The sequence below is a fragment of the Pleurodeles waltl genome, chromosome 6, assembly GCF_031143425.1.
Source record: "Pleurodeles waltl isolate 20211129_DDA chromosome 6, aPleWal1.hap1.20221129, whole genome shotgun sequence".
NCBI lineage: Eukaryota > Metazoa > Chordata > Amphibia > Caudata > Salamandridae > Pleurodeles > Pleurodeles waltl.
Genome location: NC_090445.1, coordinates 830,895,916 through 830,910,013, shown reverse-complemented (window position 1 = coordinate 830,910,013; position 14,098 = coordinate 830,895,916). Strand labels below are relative to the sequence as shown.

At 44.2% G+C, this 14,098-nt stretch overlaps 1 protein-coding gene across 1 annotated transcript in view; it reads left to right on the top strand.

Moving 5' to 3' along the window:
• MFSD13A (major facilitator superfamily domain containing 13A) overlaps nt 1–14,098 on the top strand; it is a 168,336-nt gene that overhangs the window by 132,022 nt on the left and 22,216 nt on the right. Inside the window, exon 8 of the mRNA XM_069239515.1 lies at nt 13,730–13,923. Within this exon, the coding sequence (XP_069095616.1) occupies nt 13,730–13,923 (194 nt within the window). The remainder of the gene's footprint in view (nt 1–13,729; nt 13,924–14,098) is intronic.

Below are 14,098 nucleotides of genomic sequence, written 5' to 3'. Positions count from 1 at the left end.
ATCAGGCAATGAGGGACAAGGTACAACCCAGGCCTCACCCAACGTAGAGGTGAGTTAGGCAAAGAGCTGGGGTCTGAAGTCAAGGACGAAGTGAGTACACAGGTGCCCCGTTTCCCTAAGGCCTTCCACGTGGGCAGCGAGGCTGCAGTGTGCCTAGAATGGCTGATGCCGAGGGATGGTCCGTGACATGTCAGCGTCCTCGAGGATCTGCCTCCTCGAAGTGCAGAAATTGTGGCACCCCAGTATTAAAGTCTGTGAGAAGTCGTGGGCTACCCTATGGAGAGAAAGTGAAAAGTCTCTTTGGGAAAAGTGGGAGTAAGCTGCTATTACCGAGCAGCCATACTCAGGGGACAAATATTTCGCAAACCTGACTGAACATCTGGGAACCCTGGGTACAACAAAGGGTAACTAATGGCACAACAATGCTAGTGTGCGACCCCTGGGCCTGCCCGTGCAGCCCTGCTATCAGTGACACACCATGGGGAAATCAAAGCAGCCAAAAGACACTGACTCCAGGCAGTGGCTAGAGAGGGAGTAGATTTGACTGAGACAGGGAGGAACACCCCCAACCTGCACAAAATCTATTAATGGACTATCTATAACTTCACTTAGACAAGATACCAACTGCCACAACTGCCTCAAAACAAGCTTTAGAGAACAGACAACGTAGAACTCTCGAAGTGGGAGTGCTCAGAGTGGATTATCGAAAACTGGTGGAGAAGGTAAATGCCAACTAGGAAGGCCTCAACAAGCTCAGACAGAAGAGTAGGGAGATGCTGCTGCTGCTTAGGGCCCTTATGGATCATGTTTCCCATATGGAGAAGAGAGCAGATGATGTTGAAAGGAGACAGAGGAGAAATAATGTGCGTATAGTGGGCCAGCAGAAAGGGTTGAAGGCACCGATATGATCTCCTACTTGGAAACATGGATGCGATCTGAGGTGGCACCTGTTGGATTGACACAGGTCTTTTCACTTAAGAATGCGCACAGGGTGTCTGCCCGGAAACCCTCCTTGGGGACACATGGCCCTCAAGCTCCTTCATTAACAGGACAGACACTTCTTGCTGCAAAAAGCCAGGGAGCAACGTCCGTACATGGTGGAATATTGCTCTGTCACCTTTTTACGAACTATACAATGACACAAACTAAAAGGTCTTCCTTTTTAATAGTGAAAAAGGTATTTGGGGAGGCCACTATTCAATATGCCTTAATGTTTCCAGCTAAACTCAAAGTTCTTCATGGAACCTACGGAAGCCTGGGACTGGTTGAAACTACACAGGCTAGTGGGTATTTACCCATGACACTGACATCCACGGATGCCTAAGAGGTGGAAATGCAGGAAAAGGCGACCCTGGGAAGCACCCGTAAGCTGACATCGCAACAGCTGGAACACTGTGATGCTTGTGGTCACAGAGATAGGATGCAGATGACTATCTGAGGAAGATAGCACAAGGGCTTCTGAACGGTGGACCTTAGACTCCGAATCTGGAGTGTCATCCAAGACAGCAGACAGCCATCTCCAGATTACCCCCAGAATGGCAGATGACCTCTGATATGAACTACTGGAGTGACTGACAGGAGAAGAACTTTGGTGAGGAATACCTCATTCCCCATTCACCTGAGGCAAAGAGATAGTATAACTGAGATTTCTTAGCCGTGCTGCATTCTGTGAGTGAAGCCTCAGTCTCGCCCTGCAGGGATTCTAAATATCCATAGCATATGTTGGTTGTAGATGCATATGCCTAGCATACTCCTACCCTCTAGTGTTGGGCTCAGATGCTGCAAGTTGTTTTTGTTCAAAAAGTCTTTCAAGTCATGAGGTATGGTGACTCCTCCTTTTTTCTGTATTGGGCATAGTCATCTAGTCCTTTGTTAGATGGTTTTTCTCAGTGATCAGGTTCGGACATCTACTTCGGAGCTCTGGGATCGAAACTTAGATGCAGTTTCACCGACCCCTCTGTGACTAATGTACATCGCCCATTGACTGAGACACTCCAAAAAACAGCTATTGACTGATTTTTTCAGTGTTCTGCAGGCTCGGCCTTAGGCCCTGCTCTGCTTCAGCTTTTACGATTTTCTATCGACTTCCTTCACTCGACGCACACAGAGTGATGGAAAAAACGCCTTTTAGCTTCTGCCACAAGTGTCACGTGCAATACTCTAGGCAATATCACCATCCAGTCTGCAACCTCTGCCTCTCCCCATAACTCCACGAAACATTGTGGGAAGGCTTACCTGGCCTTTCAGTCAAAAGACTCTTCGAGAATGTAGTGAGAGGAGGTGGGCCCATGTCACGATGCAGGCTCAGCGAGCTGAAGATACCCCCAATATCTTCGGGGACCAACAAGTGCAAAGAGAAGAAGAACAAGGCCTCAACATTGAGACCCAACATGACACCACAAAGAAGCACCCCGGTGAACGTCCCCATTCTTTCCACTAGCAGCAGAGAGAGGTCCGACTCCAGGCAAGAGACGAAAGAGGCCAAACATATCACTTCTACAGAACATTTCAGTACTGTAGTGAAAGCCTTCTAAAAACTAGTAGAAGAGCAAGCGCAGGCTCACAGAACCATACAGCCCTTGGGAAAAGGGGGTATCCGGCACAAGGCAAAGGAGCAGACAGTCATCCCTCCACCGAAACCATCCTTAAAGGCAACAGAAAAGCGTAAAGCACCAACACCTTCTAAGTCAAAGCCAGTTTCAAAGCTAGAGTCGGAAAATACATATATAATTGCCGAAGAAGCTTTCGAAACATAAGACTGTGTCTGAGAAACCCAGAGCATCTCCCAAGTCAGTGCTGCTGTCCACGTCAAAACCACTGTCCGCTCCAAAACCAGAGTCGGAGTCGAAGCCACCATCAGACACCAGATCACCATCAGCAGCGAAAAGCCCATGGACATCGAAAACATCCATGAATTAAAGACTTTGTTGATGCCTAAGACAATGTCTGTATGGAAAACAGTGCAAGCCCACACAGACCCCAAGAAAAAGCCTGTTTTAACCAAGCTACAAGAACAGCTCGATGCCAGGCAAAAGATTATGGTTATAAACCCAGTTATAGGCAGGGTGGTAACAAAACCACCTCTCCCACCTACAGATACATGACCAAAACGCAAAAAGACTTTTGAGGAGGAGATTATGGGATGCCCAATCACAGAAGCCCTCACGTAAAAAACGTAAGGACAGGGGCACCTCTTCACTAGGGGATAGCAGCTTAGGGCAAAACGTAAGGACATAGGCCACCACTACAATCCATACCTCCCAGATCCACAGGGTGGTCCTGGTACACCTCATGAGCCCTGGGAGGACCATCATGTCGACCCACAAGGGGGTACAGATCCAGATCTGTACCCCTTTAAACCTTCCCAACTTGTGCCTTCCACCGCCACATACTATGAGGTACTACGCAGGTCTGCTGAATATCATAATGTTAATATGCACATGCTCCATCCCACACCATATATATTTAAGCAACCCATTAAATCAAGGGTCTTAACACCTAGGGTTTATTTTAAAATAAAATATAAACCCTCTCCAACTGACCCAACATATATTTGAAGGGACATGTCCCCCCTGATTCTGTTGTAGTATTTGCAGCAAGGAAACAAGCCAACTGTCAAGGAACAGGGGATGCTCCGCCTACAGACAAGGAGAACAAGAAATATGATGCAGGTAAACGAGTTGCAGTGCAGGTGGCAAACCACCTTAGAATCGCCAACTCAGCAGGCCTTCTCTTACGGTACTATCAAGCACAGTGTGGTGAAATGAAGGAATTATTAGAGCACCCTCCCAAAGAATATAAATAAGGAGTAACAGAACTAGTGGAAGAGGGGGAAATTATCTTTAACATAACAATCCAGTGTGCTTCAGATGCCTCTGACACCAGTGCTAGGGAAGTCAACACTAGCATCCTAATGAGACTCCACACATGGGTAAGGGTGTCTGGGTTTAGACCTGACGTCCAGCAGTATCTCCTCAAATTGCCTTTTGATTGAGAAAAACCTCTTTGACCCACAAGTGAACAAAATGCCAGAGAAGATAAAAAGGACACTGCCAAAGCCATGGGTGCCTTACAAACATACCAACAAAGGTTTTTTTTTTTAAAGGGTCAGTACAGAGGGGCATCCAAACCACCAACCTCTACAGATGCAAAGCAGCAAGGCCCCTATCAATCCCAGTTTACAAGAGGGTCATATCACAGAGCACACTACAGATGCAATACCAATGGTGGTCGAGGTTGTGGATCCACCTCCAAGGAAACCACGTCCACTAAGCAGTGACTCTGTCTGTTCCCCCCCCAACCCAACCCACCCCACCCGAACACTTAACACCAGTAAGGGGAAGGCTAGAGGACTTCCCCTCAGATTAGGAGCAAGTCACCTCAGATTGGTGGGTCCTGTTTATAATAAAAGACTAATATTTCTAGAACTCATATCATCTCTACCCAATATCTCACCTTGGGCACAATGTCAAGAGAACATTTCATGGTCCGACAAGAAAAAAATCAAGCTCTATTTCAAAAGGGGGCCAGAAAGACAGTACCAAAGAAATACCAGGGACACTGGATGTACTCACTATTTTGCCTCATTCCTAAGAAAGATGGCACCTTGAGGCATATGCTAGACCTTGGGCCGTTCAACAAGTCCATCTTATAGCACTTCTACATGGTTACACTTCATGATGCCACACCAGTGCTACATCAAGGAGACTTCATGACCACCATAAGCCTCAAGGCTGCCTATTTTCACATACCAATACACCTAGCCCATCTGCGATACATCCATTTTCAAGTAAGTGGGCAACATTATCAGTTCAAAGTGTTGCCATTCGGAGTAACTACTGCACCAAGAGTATTCACAAAATATCTCAGAGTAGTAGCAGCTCATCTCAGAAGTGGGGGCACACGTGTTCTCATCTAGATGTTTGTCTGATCAAGAATGCAAGCAAACTACAATGTCTGCAGGACACGCAGAAAGTAATCAACCTTCTGCACAATCTGGACTTCACACTCAAAGTTACAAAATCTCCCCTACAATCCTTACAGATTCAGCCATTCCTCGGTGCTACCCTAAACTCCATCTCAGCTAAAGCTTATCCCAATCCGACAAAAGTGCAAAAGATGCAGCTTGCATGGCCTTTTTTTCAACCCCATTGTCACAAAAAAGTCAACACAGTGATAAGCCTTATAGGTACGATGGCCTCATATATCTCCATAGTGCCACACACACATGCGCCCCAAACAATATTGTCTACAGTCACAATGGTCTCAAGTGGAGGGGCACCTACAGGATCTAGTGTTAATAGGGCCAGCGACCCATTGCTCTCTGCAGTTGTAAAACAGCAACAATCTGTTGCAGGCTCGGCCCTTCAGAGCACTTATTTCGCAAGTAACCATTACAATAGACACATCCTTACATGGTTGAGGAGTGCACATGCAAGATCTCACAGTGCATGGGCAGTGGTCTCCAATGCAAAAATATCTACTCATCAGTCACCTTGAGCTTATTCCAGTTCAGTTAACTCTTAAAGCTTTTCAACATTTTCACCACAAAGTGGTTCTAGTTCACACTAACAACAAGACCCCCATTTATTACATACAAGAACAAGGAGGCACACAGTCCATACAGCTGTCTTGTATAGCTCAGTGTAAATGGCATTGGGCCATACATCATCACAACATCCACCTCCTAGCATACTATGTACCCGGGGTGGACAACGACCTTGCAGATATGCTTTGCAGATTGCAACAAAAGGTACACCAGTGGGAAATTGGCACAGCACTATTCCACTCTGACTTCCAATGGTGGGGTATCCCAGAAGTAGATCTCTTTGCCACACAACTGAATGTGAAATGCCAAAGCTTTGCCTCCAGGTTTTCTCACCCTCTGTCCAAGGGCAGTGCCCTGCTGATCAACTGGTCACGGATATTTGCCTATGCTTTTCCTCCTCTACCACTTATTCCGTACCTGGTTCAGAAGCTCAGGCAAAGATCCCTCACACTAATTCTTGTAGCTCCAAGATGAACTCAAACAACTCTGCTATAGCTGTCAGTTGTGCCATGCGAAAAGTTGCAGATCTCGTCACACTTTCTAACTTAGGAGCAGGGCAGGGTCGGTCAACCCAGCCCCAAAAAACATAATCTTACGATTTGGCTCCTGAAGTCCTAGAATTTGGATCCTTGAATCCTCCACAAGAATGTATGACCATTCTAAAACAAGCCCTTATGCCTACCACACAGGCATGCTATGCAGCATAATGGAAAAGATTTATGCACTTTTATTTAACAAAACAGATCCAATTGCTCTCCCCTGTGGTACAGAATAGTATTTGCTTCCTACTCCATCTACAACAGGCAGGCCTGGCCTATTCCTCCTTTCAGTTACACTTAGCAGCTAATGACTGATGAATGCACTTTGCTACTCAACATTTATCTTTTTCAAATATAACTTGCATCTTCATCTTTACTATCTCATTTACTGCTCTATCCTAAGCTGACCCCCTGGGCCAGAGACAATCTAACAAATGAGTCAATGACCATGCGCAATACAGACTATAGGAGGAGTCGCTATACCTTATGACTCGAAAGACTCTCAGAATGAAAACAACTTGCAGCGTCCGATCCCAACACTGGATGGCAGGAGTACGCTAGGAAGATGAACCTACGGTACTACACGGTACAAATAGATACTTACAGGGTTAGTAACATTCCTTCCGTGGCTCTAGCACTTGCTGAATATCTGTGTCATTGTGGGGAGGGGATAGGAAGACTGAGCCCTCACAGCCCTGCTTTAGTCAACATACCCAGCCCCCAGGGTGAGCCAGTGGTTCATAGGGCTCAGCTTTTTCAGAATGTTGTTAGAACAGCAGGTCATTGCCTAACCCTCCTGGGAACCGGGAGTTGAGGTTATTGGTGCACACAGGATGTTCTTAAGGTTACACTGTGCATCAGCACCATAGATGGGTCGAGAGGCACGAATCCTTAGTGTAAGACATCATGGAAAAGCCTGTAAATAGTTACGTCATCTCTTGAAATGTTTGAGGGCTGGGTTTGGATCCACAGTGGCATAAAGTGATTGCATACACTAGAATGAGTGGGGTACACATTGCCTGCCTGCTGGAAATGCACCTACCGGACAGGAGGTTGATGGATTGCAGCATAGATGGAGGGGGCATTTTTTTTGCAACTCGCATATGCAAGAGGTGCCTTGATCTAGATTAGACATGGAGTCCTGTTCTCACCCATACATATTAGGATAGATAAAGAAAGCAAATTGGTTCTGGTAGCAGGCAGGATGGATGGGCAGGAGATACTTTTAGGTATCCTATATGACCCAAATCATGATCAGATAGACTTTCTAGACACCCTTTTACTACAACTTGGTACAATTCATTGCAGTGGAGAAGGGGGAGGGGGAGATACCAGCTGGGTACACAGCTGTGAGCTACTAGATCCCTGTAAGCTCCACCATGGCGAGATAAAGGACTTTTCATATTACTCTAGCTTACACAATATCCACATGTGTTAGACTTGAGTTGGATAAGCCCATCCCTGGTAATGTCAGAATATCTGGGAAAACCATCTCTGACCATAACCACCTCATGGTGACAATGCGGGTGGTGTGGCCCTTCCCACCGGTGCTCACCTGAAGACTACAGCCTAGTGCCCTGGCAACACTCCCCACAGCAAATCTCTGCGTACAGTGATCTCAGAATAGTTTGTGATGAACGACCAAATGGTGTCACTTCCACATACTGAATATGAAGCCTTTAAGTTGGTAGTTGGACACCCTGTGGCAAGACAGTGAGAATACGGAAGGAACTGAACACTGAGCTAGTTAGGCTAGATAACACTATATATGACTTAGATCTGGAAGTGACTATCAACCCTGAAGCCAAAAAGAGGCTTAACTATACTAAAACAGGAAAACACTCAACTTATTGATAAGCTTAACTACCATCTGATTGGAAGCTCCTGGCAAGGCTTGTTAAACAGGAGTCAAGAAGGCCTTTAGTACTAGGTGTCCTGGGGACCGGCAGCACCATGGTGTATGGACAGGGCCAAATCAATGATACGTTCTTAGACTACTATGAGAAATTATATGGTCTGCAACTAGATACAACCAGTGAGGCAGTTGATTCATTCCTTTGCAGTGGGCCTTGGGACAGAGAGGCACTGGGAGGCCTGATAATCCAAAATGAAATACCTGGAGCAATTAAAGAGCTGGCCAGACGAAAGAGACCAGGTTTGAATGGGCTACTGGTTGAATTTTACGACACATACTCTGACCTCCTCATCCCACAGTTAGCTATGATGTACATGACAGCATTGGGGAAGGGAAAGCTGCCTGGGAAGACACATCAGGCACTAGTGATCACCTTACCAAAGCCAGGCAAACCCACAGACATGGTTAGCTTCTACAGCCCGCTCTACATGCCTAGCCTTCACTTTAGAATTCTTAGCAAAATATTAGCAACGTGCCACTAAGCACATGACAAATCTGATCAATGGGGATCAGAGAAGATTTATACCAGTGCATAGCCCATCACATAATTGGAGGAGATTGTATTGACTTTAGGACAAGATGGATGGCAGTGCTTTTCCCCGGACGTTGGCCGCGTATGTGGATCTGGAGAAAACATTCAATAGAGGATGGTTGGGCTTTCTGGGAGCCACCATGGCTCATATGGGCCTGGGAGCACGCTGGATTGAGGCACTGTATTCTAATCCAAGGGCACAAGGGTGCAGACAGGTATGCATATCTCTTCACAATACCTGACATATCATGGCACCAGACAGGGCTGCTCACTCTCCCTGCTGCTATTTGCCATAGTGATTGAACCTCTAGCAGTGGTGGCTTGTGCGGAGTGCAGGGATAGAGGTATTCCAATGTGGGATGATACCCATGTGCTATCCTTATACGTAGTCAACATCTTATGTTATATTAGAAATGGAGAACCTGATTTGACCCAACCCCAAATGGTATTTATAGATTTTGGAGGGTCTCCGATATGAAAGCAAACAACTCCAAAACTCCTCTCTTCCTGGAGAGCCACCCCATGTGGAAATGCTGGGAATTAGGTGGGCCTCTGTTACCTTTAAGTACTTGGGGATAAGCACATACCACTCCCCTGCTGTTGTGGGGGGACGGGAGTTTGGGGATTATGCTTCGGGCACTCAAAGGCTTGATGGCATTTTGGATATAATTACAGCTCCCAATTTATGGCAAGAATAGCCCTTACAAAATGACCCTCCAGTCCAGGCTCCTCTATTTCTTTGTTAATTTGTCTGTGTGGGTCCCCTGGAATGGTTCTGACAGCTGGATTCCATAGTTCAAGATTTGATCAGGGACACAGGAAGGAAGAGGGTTGCCCTAGACACATTTCAGTATCCAGTCACTGAGCGGGGCCTCGGTGTTCCTGAATTAGGGCTGTATTACATATCTGCAGTGGATTGCGCGTTGTTTGGACGGAGAAGGAATGGTGAAAATGGGACATATCAGGAGGAAACCTAATCAGGGAGCTCTGATAGCCCTCCTGTTTAAGAGGGCATTGCCTCTCCAGGAAAAAAAAAATCCTAATCACCATAGCCATGCTGGCAGAGGTATGTCAAACTGACTGAACCCTGGCCTTTATTCCTCTGCAATATCTCTTGTGGGTTTCCTGGGGTTAGGGGTGGTTGGGAGGGGAGAATAAGCCATTGTTTTTTATGTTAAAGCTCACTATCTGACACACTGGACGGAACTTGAGGGACTGTTATCTGAATGGGGCAGACATGTTCCTAACGCAGATGATATAGGACTGTGACCTTGCCCCCGGACCGTTTTTGACGTATGGGGCACTCATATATGCATGCATTCAAACAGTTTTGAGATGTGAGGGCAGGAGAACCCCCACAACACGCAGTCCTACACTTGCTTTTGACAATGCGAAATGGGGCACACTTGGTCACATGGCATTAAATGGAAGGGTGCAGGTAGTCCCACTACAGGCGAGACAACGATGGGAAGAAGACTTGGGTCACGCTTTAGAAAACAAGAAATGGGACAGGATATTGAATTATGCACAAAGGGTGTCCTTTAGCACTAGGCTGAAGTACACCCAGTTTAATTTCCTACACCAAACATACCTCACCCATAAGAGAATTGTCAATACATACGGAGGCGGCCCAAGACTCCCCAGATGCTTTTCCCAGTCTGCTAATTTCCTGCATGCGGTGTGAAGCTGCCGTAGCCTACATCTCTACTGGCAGACTCTCAATACACACTTAAGGAAGACCAGGGGTAGGGAAATCAAGATGACACCAGAGAACTGTCTGTTGGGGGTGTTCCAAGACCACAGTCTAAAAAAGCTGGCGACAAACTGATGGACCTTGCTTTGGCGCTGGCCAGAAACCTGGTTGCCAGGAAATAAAAATCTAAAAGGTTCATCACACCTGAGATAGAAAACCAAGGTAGAATACTGAGCTAGAGCTGAGGAAGAAGCACGTGGAATGTGCATGAGGTCCTTTATCCAACCTATGAAAATAGGTACTCCAAATCTGTCTGGACCACCCTAACTGACTTACTATCTCAAGAGAACCTTCCCTTGATTTCACAGACATTGATCCAGGTAGGGGGAGTGGAGATTCCCAAGTCTGATAACTCTGCATAAGCTGAGGCTGTGCCAGCTGGGTGGTCCAGGCAAAATATTCCTATATCTCCTCAATGGCTTGTGCAGCGATCAACCACAATGCATGACCGGTGTGTGCCATTGTTCTTGTTATAGTTTGATTGTTCTTAAATAATGATCCTCAGCAACATGGCTTGTTTCCTGTAGGCATAACTAGATACATGCATGTATAAAATCTACACCACGAACAAAGTTTGTACTAATGACAACTAATAAACAATAAAAAGAGGTTAAAAAAACTTTGTGAACCTTCTAAAGATTACCGGCAAACTGATTCCAAGGCTGGATTTCAAATATTAATATTGCTAAAATTCCCATTCAAACATAGTATATTTGGCCAGTGTTTTAGAGGATAATAAATTAGGAGAAGTAGTTGAAATGCTGAGTGTTAATATGGAACAAAACACCTAAAGTTTTATCTTTGAAGGTGTATAATCTCTAGCAATAAAGCCACTCACTTACATAAAAGAACCTGTGAGATGAAACTGCATAAATGGCTACATTGGGGCAGATGTAGTCACGGAGATGTGTTTTTTGTTCTCTTTCACACAATATGTTTGGGTGGGAGGAAGAGGGGTTAGCACACAGGGCCTGATATACAAAGTGTTTTGCATTTGCAAATGGCCCAATTCGCAGATTCGGGGTGTTTATGTTCGTGAAAATGCTTTTTCTTAGGTACAAACACCAAATTGAGGTTTGGTAACAAGTTATCAAATCACAATTTGGGTTTGTGAACTTATTTGATGCTTGGTAGGGCTGAATTTAAAGTGTCCCTTCCAAGTACTGAATCAGAATGGTATATATTAATGTTTTGTGACCGGAATCTGGTTGCAAAACATTAATACTTTACCGACTACAGAGGTGTAGTGTAATGCATTTGAAGACAGGAAGGTTAGAATGTTAAAAACATATTTTTTAAGAATAGGAAGTGGATCCATAACCCACTGCCTACTCTTAAAAAAAAAACATTAGTTTACTTTTTTTATGCATCCCATTTTCCTTTCAGGAAAATAGGTTGCATTTGATAAAAAACATGCTTTATTGAAAATCAGACATAGACATGGAGGTCTGATGACCCTAGCAGTCCTAATCCCTGTGATGGCTGTGATTCCTAGTGGTCCTTAAATTGTGACCTACCTCCTTACTAAGGTCGATTTATGGCTCACTAGAAATTGTAATTTGCAAACCCAACCTATTAATACATTAGTCTGTTCACAAAATAGCTCTCTGGTTGCAAATTCCAACTGGTATTTGGAACCAGAGTTTAGTACAGCTGGCTTATTCTCCCTTCATATTACGTTCTCAATTCCCTGATCACATTGATTCACAGTGTTTTACCCACCTTGCCTTTCTGCACTGTTCCTGTGTTTGGCCTTGCAACCTGCAAGATCAAGCACTGATGGCAATATTCAGACACCCTGCTACCATTGACAGAATGGAGACTTTTTCATGGTTCTTGAGGATGGGATATCAAGCATAAGCTGAACTGAGAAGTAATTCCTAAACCCTCCCAATATTGATAATCATGTTTCAGTACTTAATCAGTTAACTGTGCCTTCATCACAATCGTACTGTTTCAATTCATTGTTTCAAAATACAATTTGGAATGCAGGTCATTAAAGCAAAGATGACTTATTTAAAAAGTGGATATGTTCAGCCTCGACAGTCCAGTTCTGGCTCTAAATTAAATTCAGAATAAAATAAAGTTGTAAAGAAAAATTTCTTAAAAGACCTAATCTGCACAAGAAGTACGAAGAACTAACTTTCAGCATGATAGGGACGCCCCAGCAACATTGGGCAAAAATCAGGCTTTAAAACTGTTTCTTTTACTCTTGATTGAATTAGGCAGGCAGTGTGGTATGGGCAAGAAGTCGGGCATATCTAGTCCTGTCTGAAATTGGTGCATTTCTATTATTGGTGGCAAACCACTACCCCTAGTACCAAGTGTTCCAAATCTTAATAAGTGCTTATGTTTCCGTTCCTGTGGGGGGGCGTTAAGATATATTTGTGATTGTGAAATGTTTTACTGTAACGTTAACCTGCCAAAGACATTTAGGTTGTGTCGATCAGCTTTATTGATTATTTCTGTTCTTCCCCACAAGAGATGTCAAAATGTATATATTCTGAGAGTGACCCCCTGATTTTAGCTCCAAATTCAAACTTGTTTGTGCTGTCTATTTCTTTGAGCTACTGTTCATGGCGAAAAAAGGGGATTAGCACAATGCTTAGTCTGTGTTGCTTAAGAATAAGATTTTTAACATACATACCTTTTTATTTAAAAAAAACGCCATTTGAGAAGACATCTCTTCTTCTTTCTCCTATATGCTGTGAGTACGTCTGAAGAAATAGTGTACAACTTTGCTTAAAAGATGACTTTTATCTTATTACTGTATTAATCATGGTAATCATATTAAAGTCAATTAGCTACATTATTAGTAATGATGGTTCAATATATAGATAGTTTACCATAACTACTGTTTCTGAGTATGGTTATCATTTGTCTTGCACAGTGTTTTTACATTCCAGAAAAGCCCTTCCCAAAAGAGGTCACTGTTCGTTCCTTCAGAATCAAAGCATGGCATGGTATTCCAGACCAATTTTGAGATATCTATTTGCGCTGATATCCACTTTTTGCTAACGTTGTTCTCTGAAAGTCAACACTAGCGTTTTTGTTCTCTTTGTCCTAGTTGTTCTCTGAATCCCGTTTGCCTTAGCCCAAGCCTGTCCCAAATATAATTCGTAATATTTAACTGCATTTGTAGCTGTTATGTATTTTTTTGTAATCTACCTATGCCTTGAAAGAGATTGCACATACTCTGTACTGGTACGTTTGTGAAGCAGTATGGTTCATATTGCCATTGTATTCCACAATCATTAGGATCCCACAGGCTGAAAGACTCTATGTGCTGAGTAATCTGCTGTGTCAGCAGCCAGTCATTATCCATTGGTCATTTTTATATTAAACCAGGCCACTGTACAAGTAACAGTGTTATTATTGAATTAGAAACTCTTCATTTTGTCACCTAACACATTTATTTATTTTGTTTTTAATCAACACACAGTAACCGAGTTTTCACAGAGGGAACATGCAAGCTTCTGAACCTTGTCATAACTGACCTTGTGGATGAAGATTTTGTGTTGAATCGCAGGAAGCAAGCTGCTTCTGCTCTATTATTTGGAATGGTTGCCTTGGTGACTAAGCCCGGCCAGACCTTTGCTCCTCTGATTGGGACCTGGCTATTATGTGTTTACACAGGTAAGTTGCCAGCTGTCTTTCCGCTGCTGAGCAGACCACCACATATAATTGGTCTTTTTTTAGTAGTAATCAGTGATGCATTTAAGACTGATCATTATATTGCTGTCTGTCAACAATGCCCCTACCTAAACCGCTTTCCTGAGCATTGTTTGTCCCTCATTGTTGCTCCCAAAAC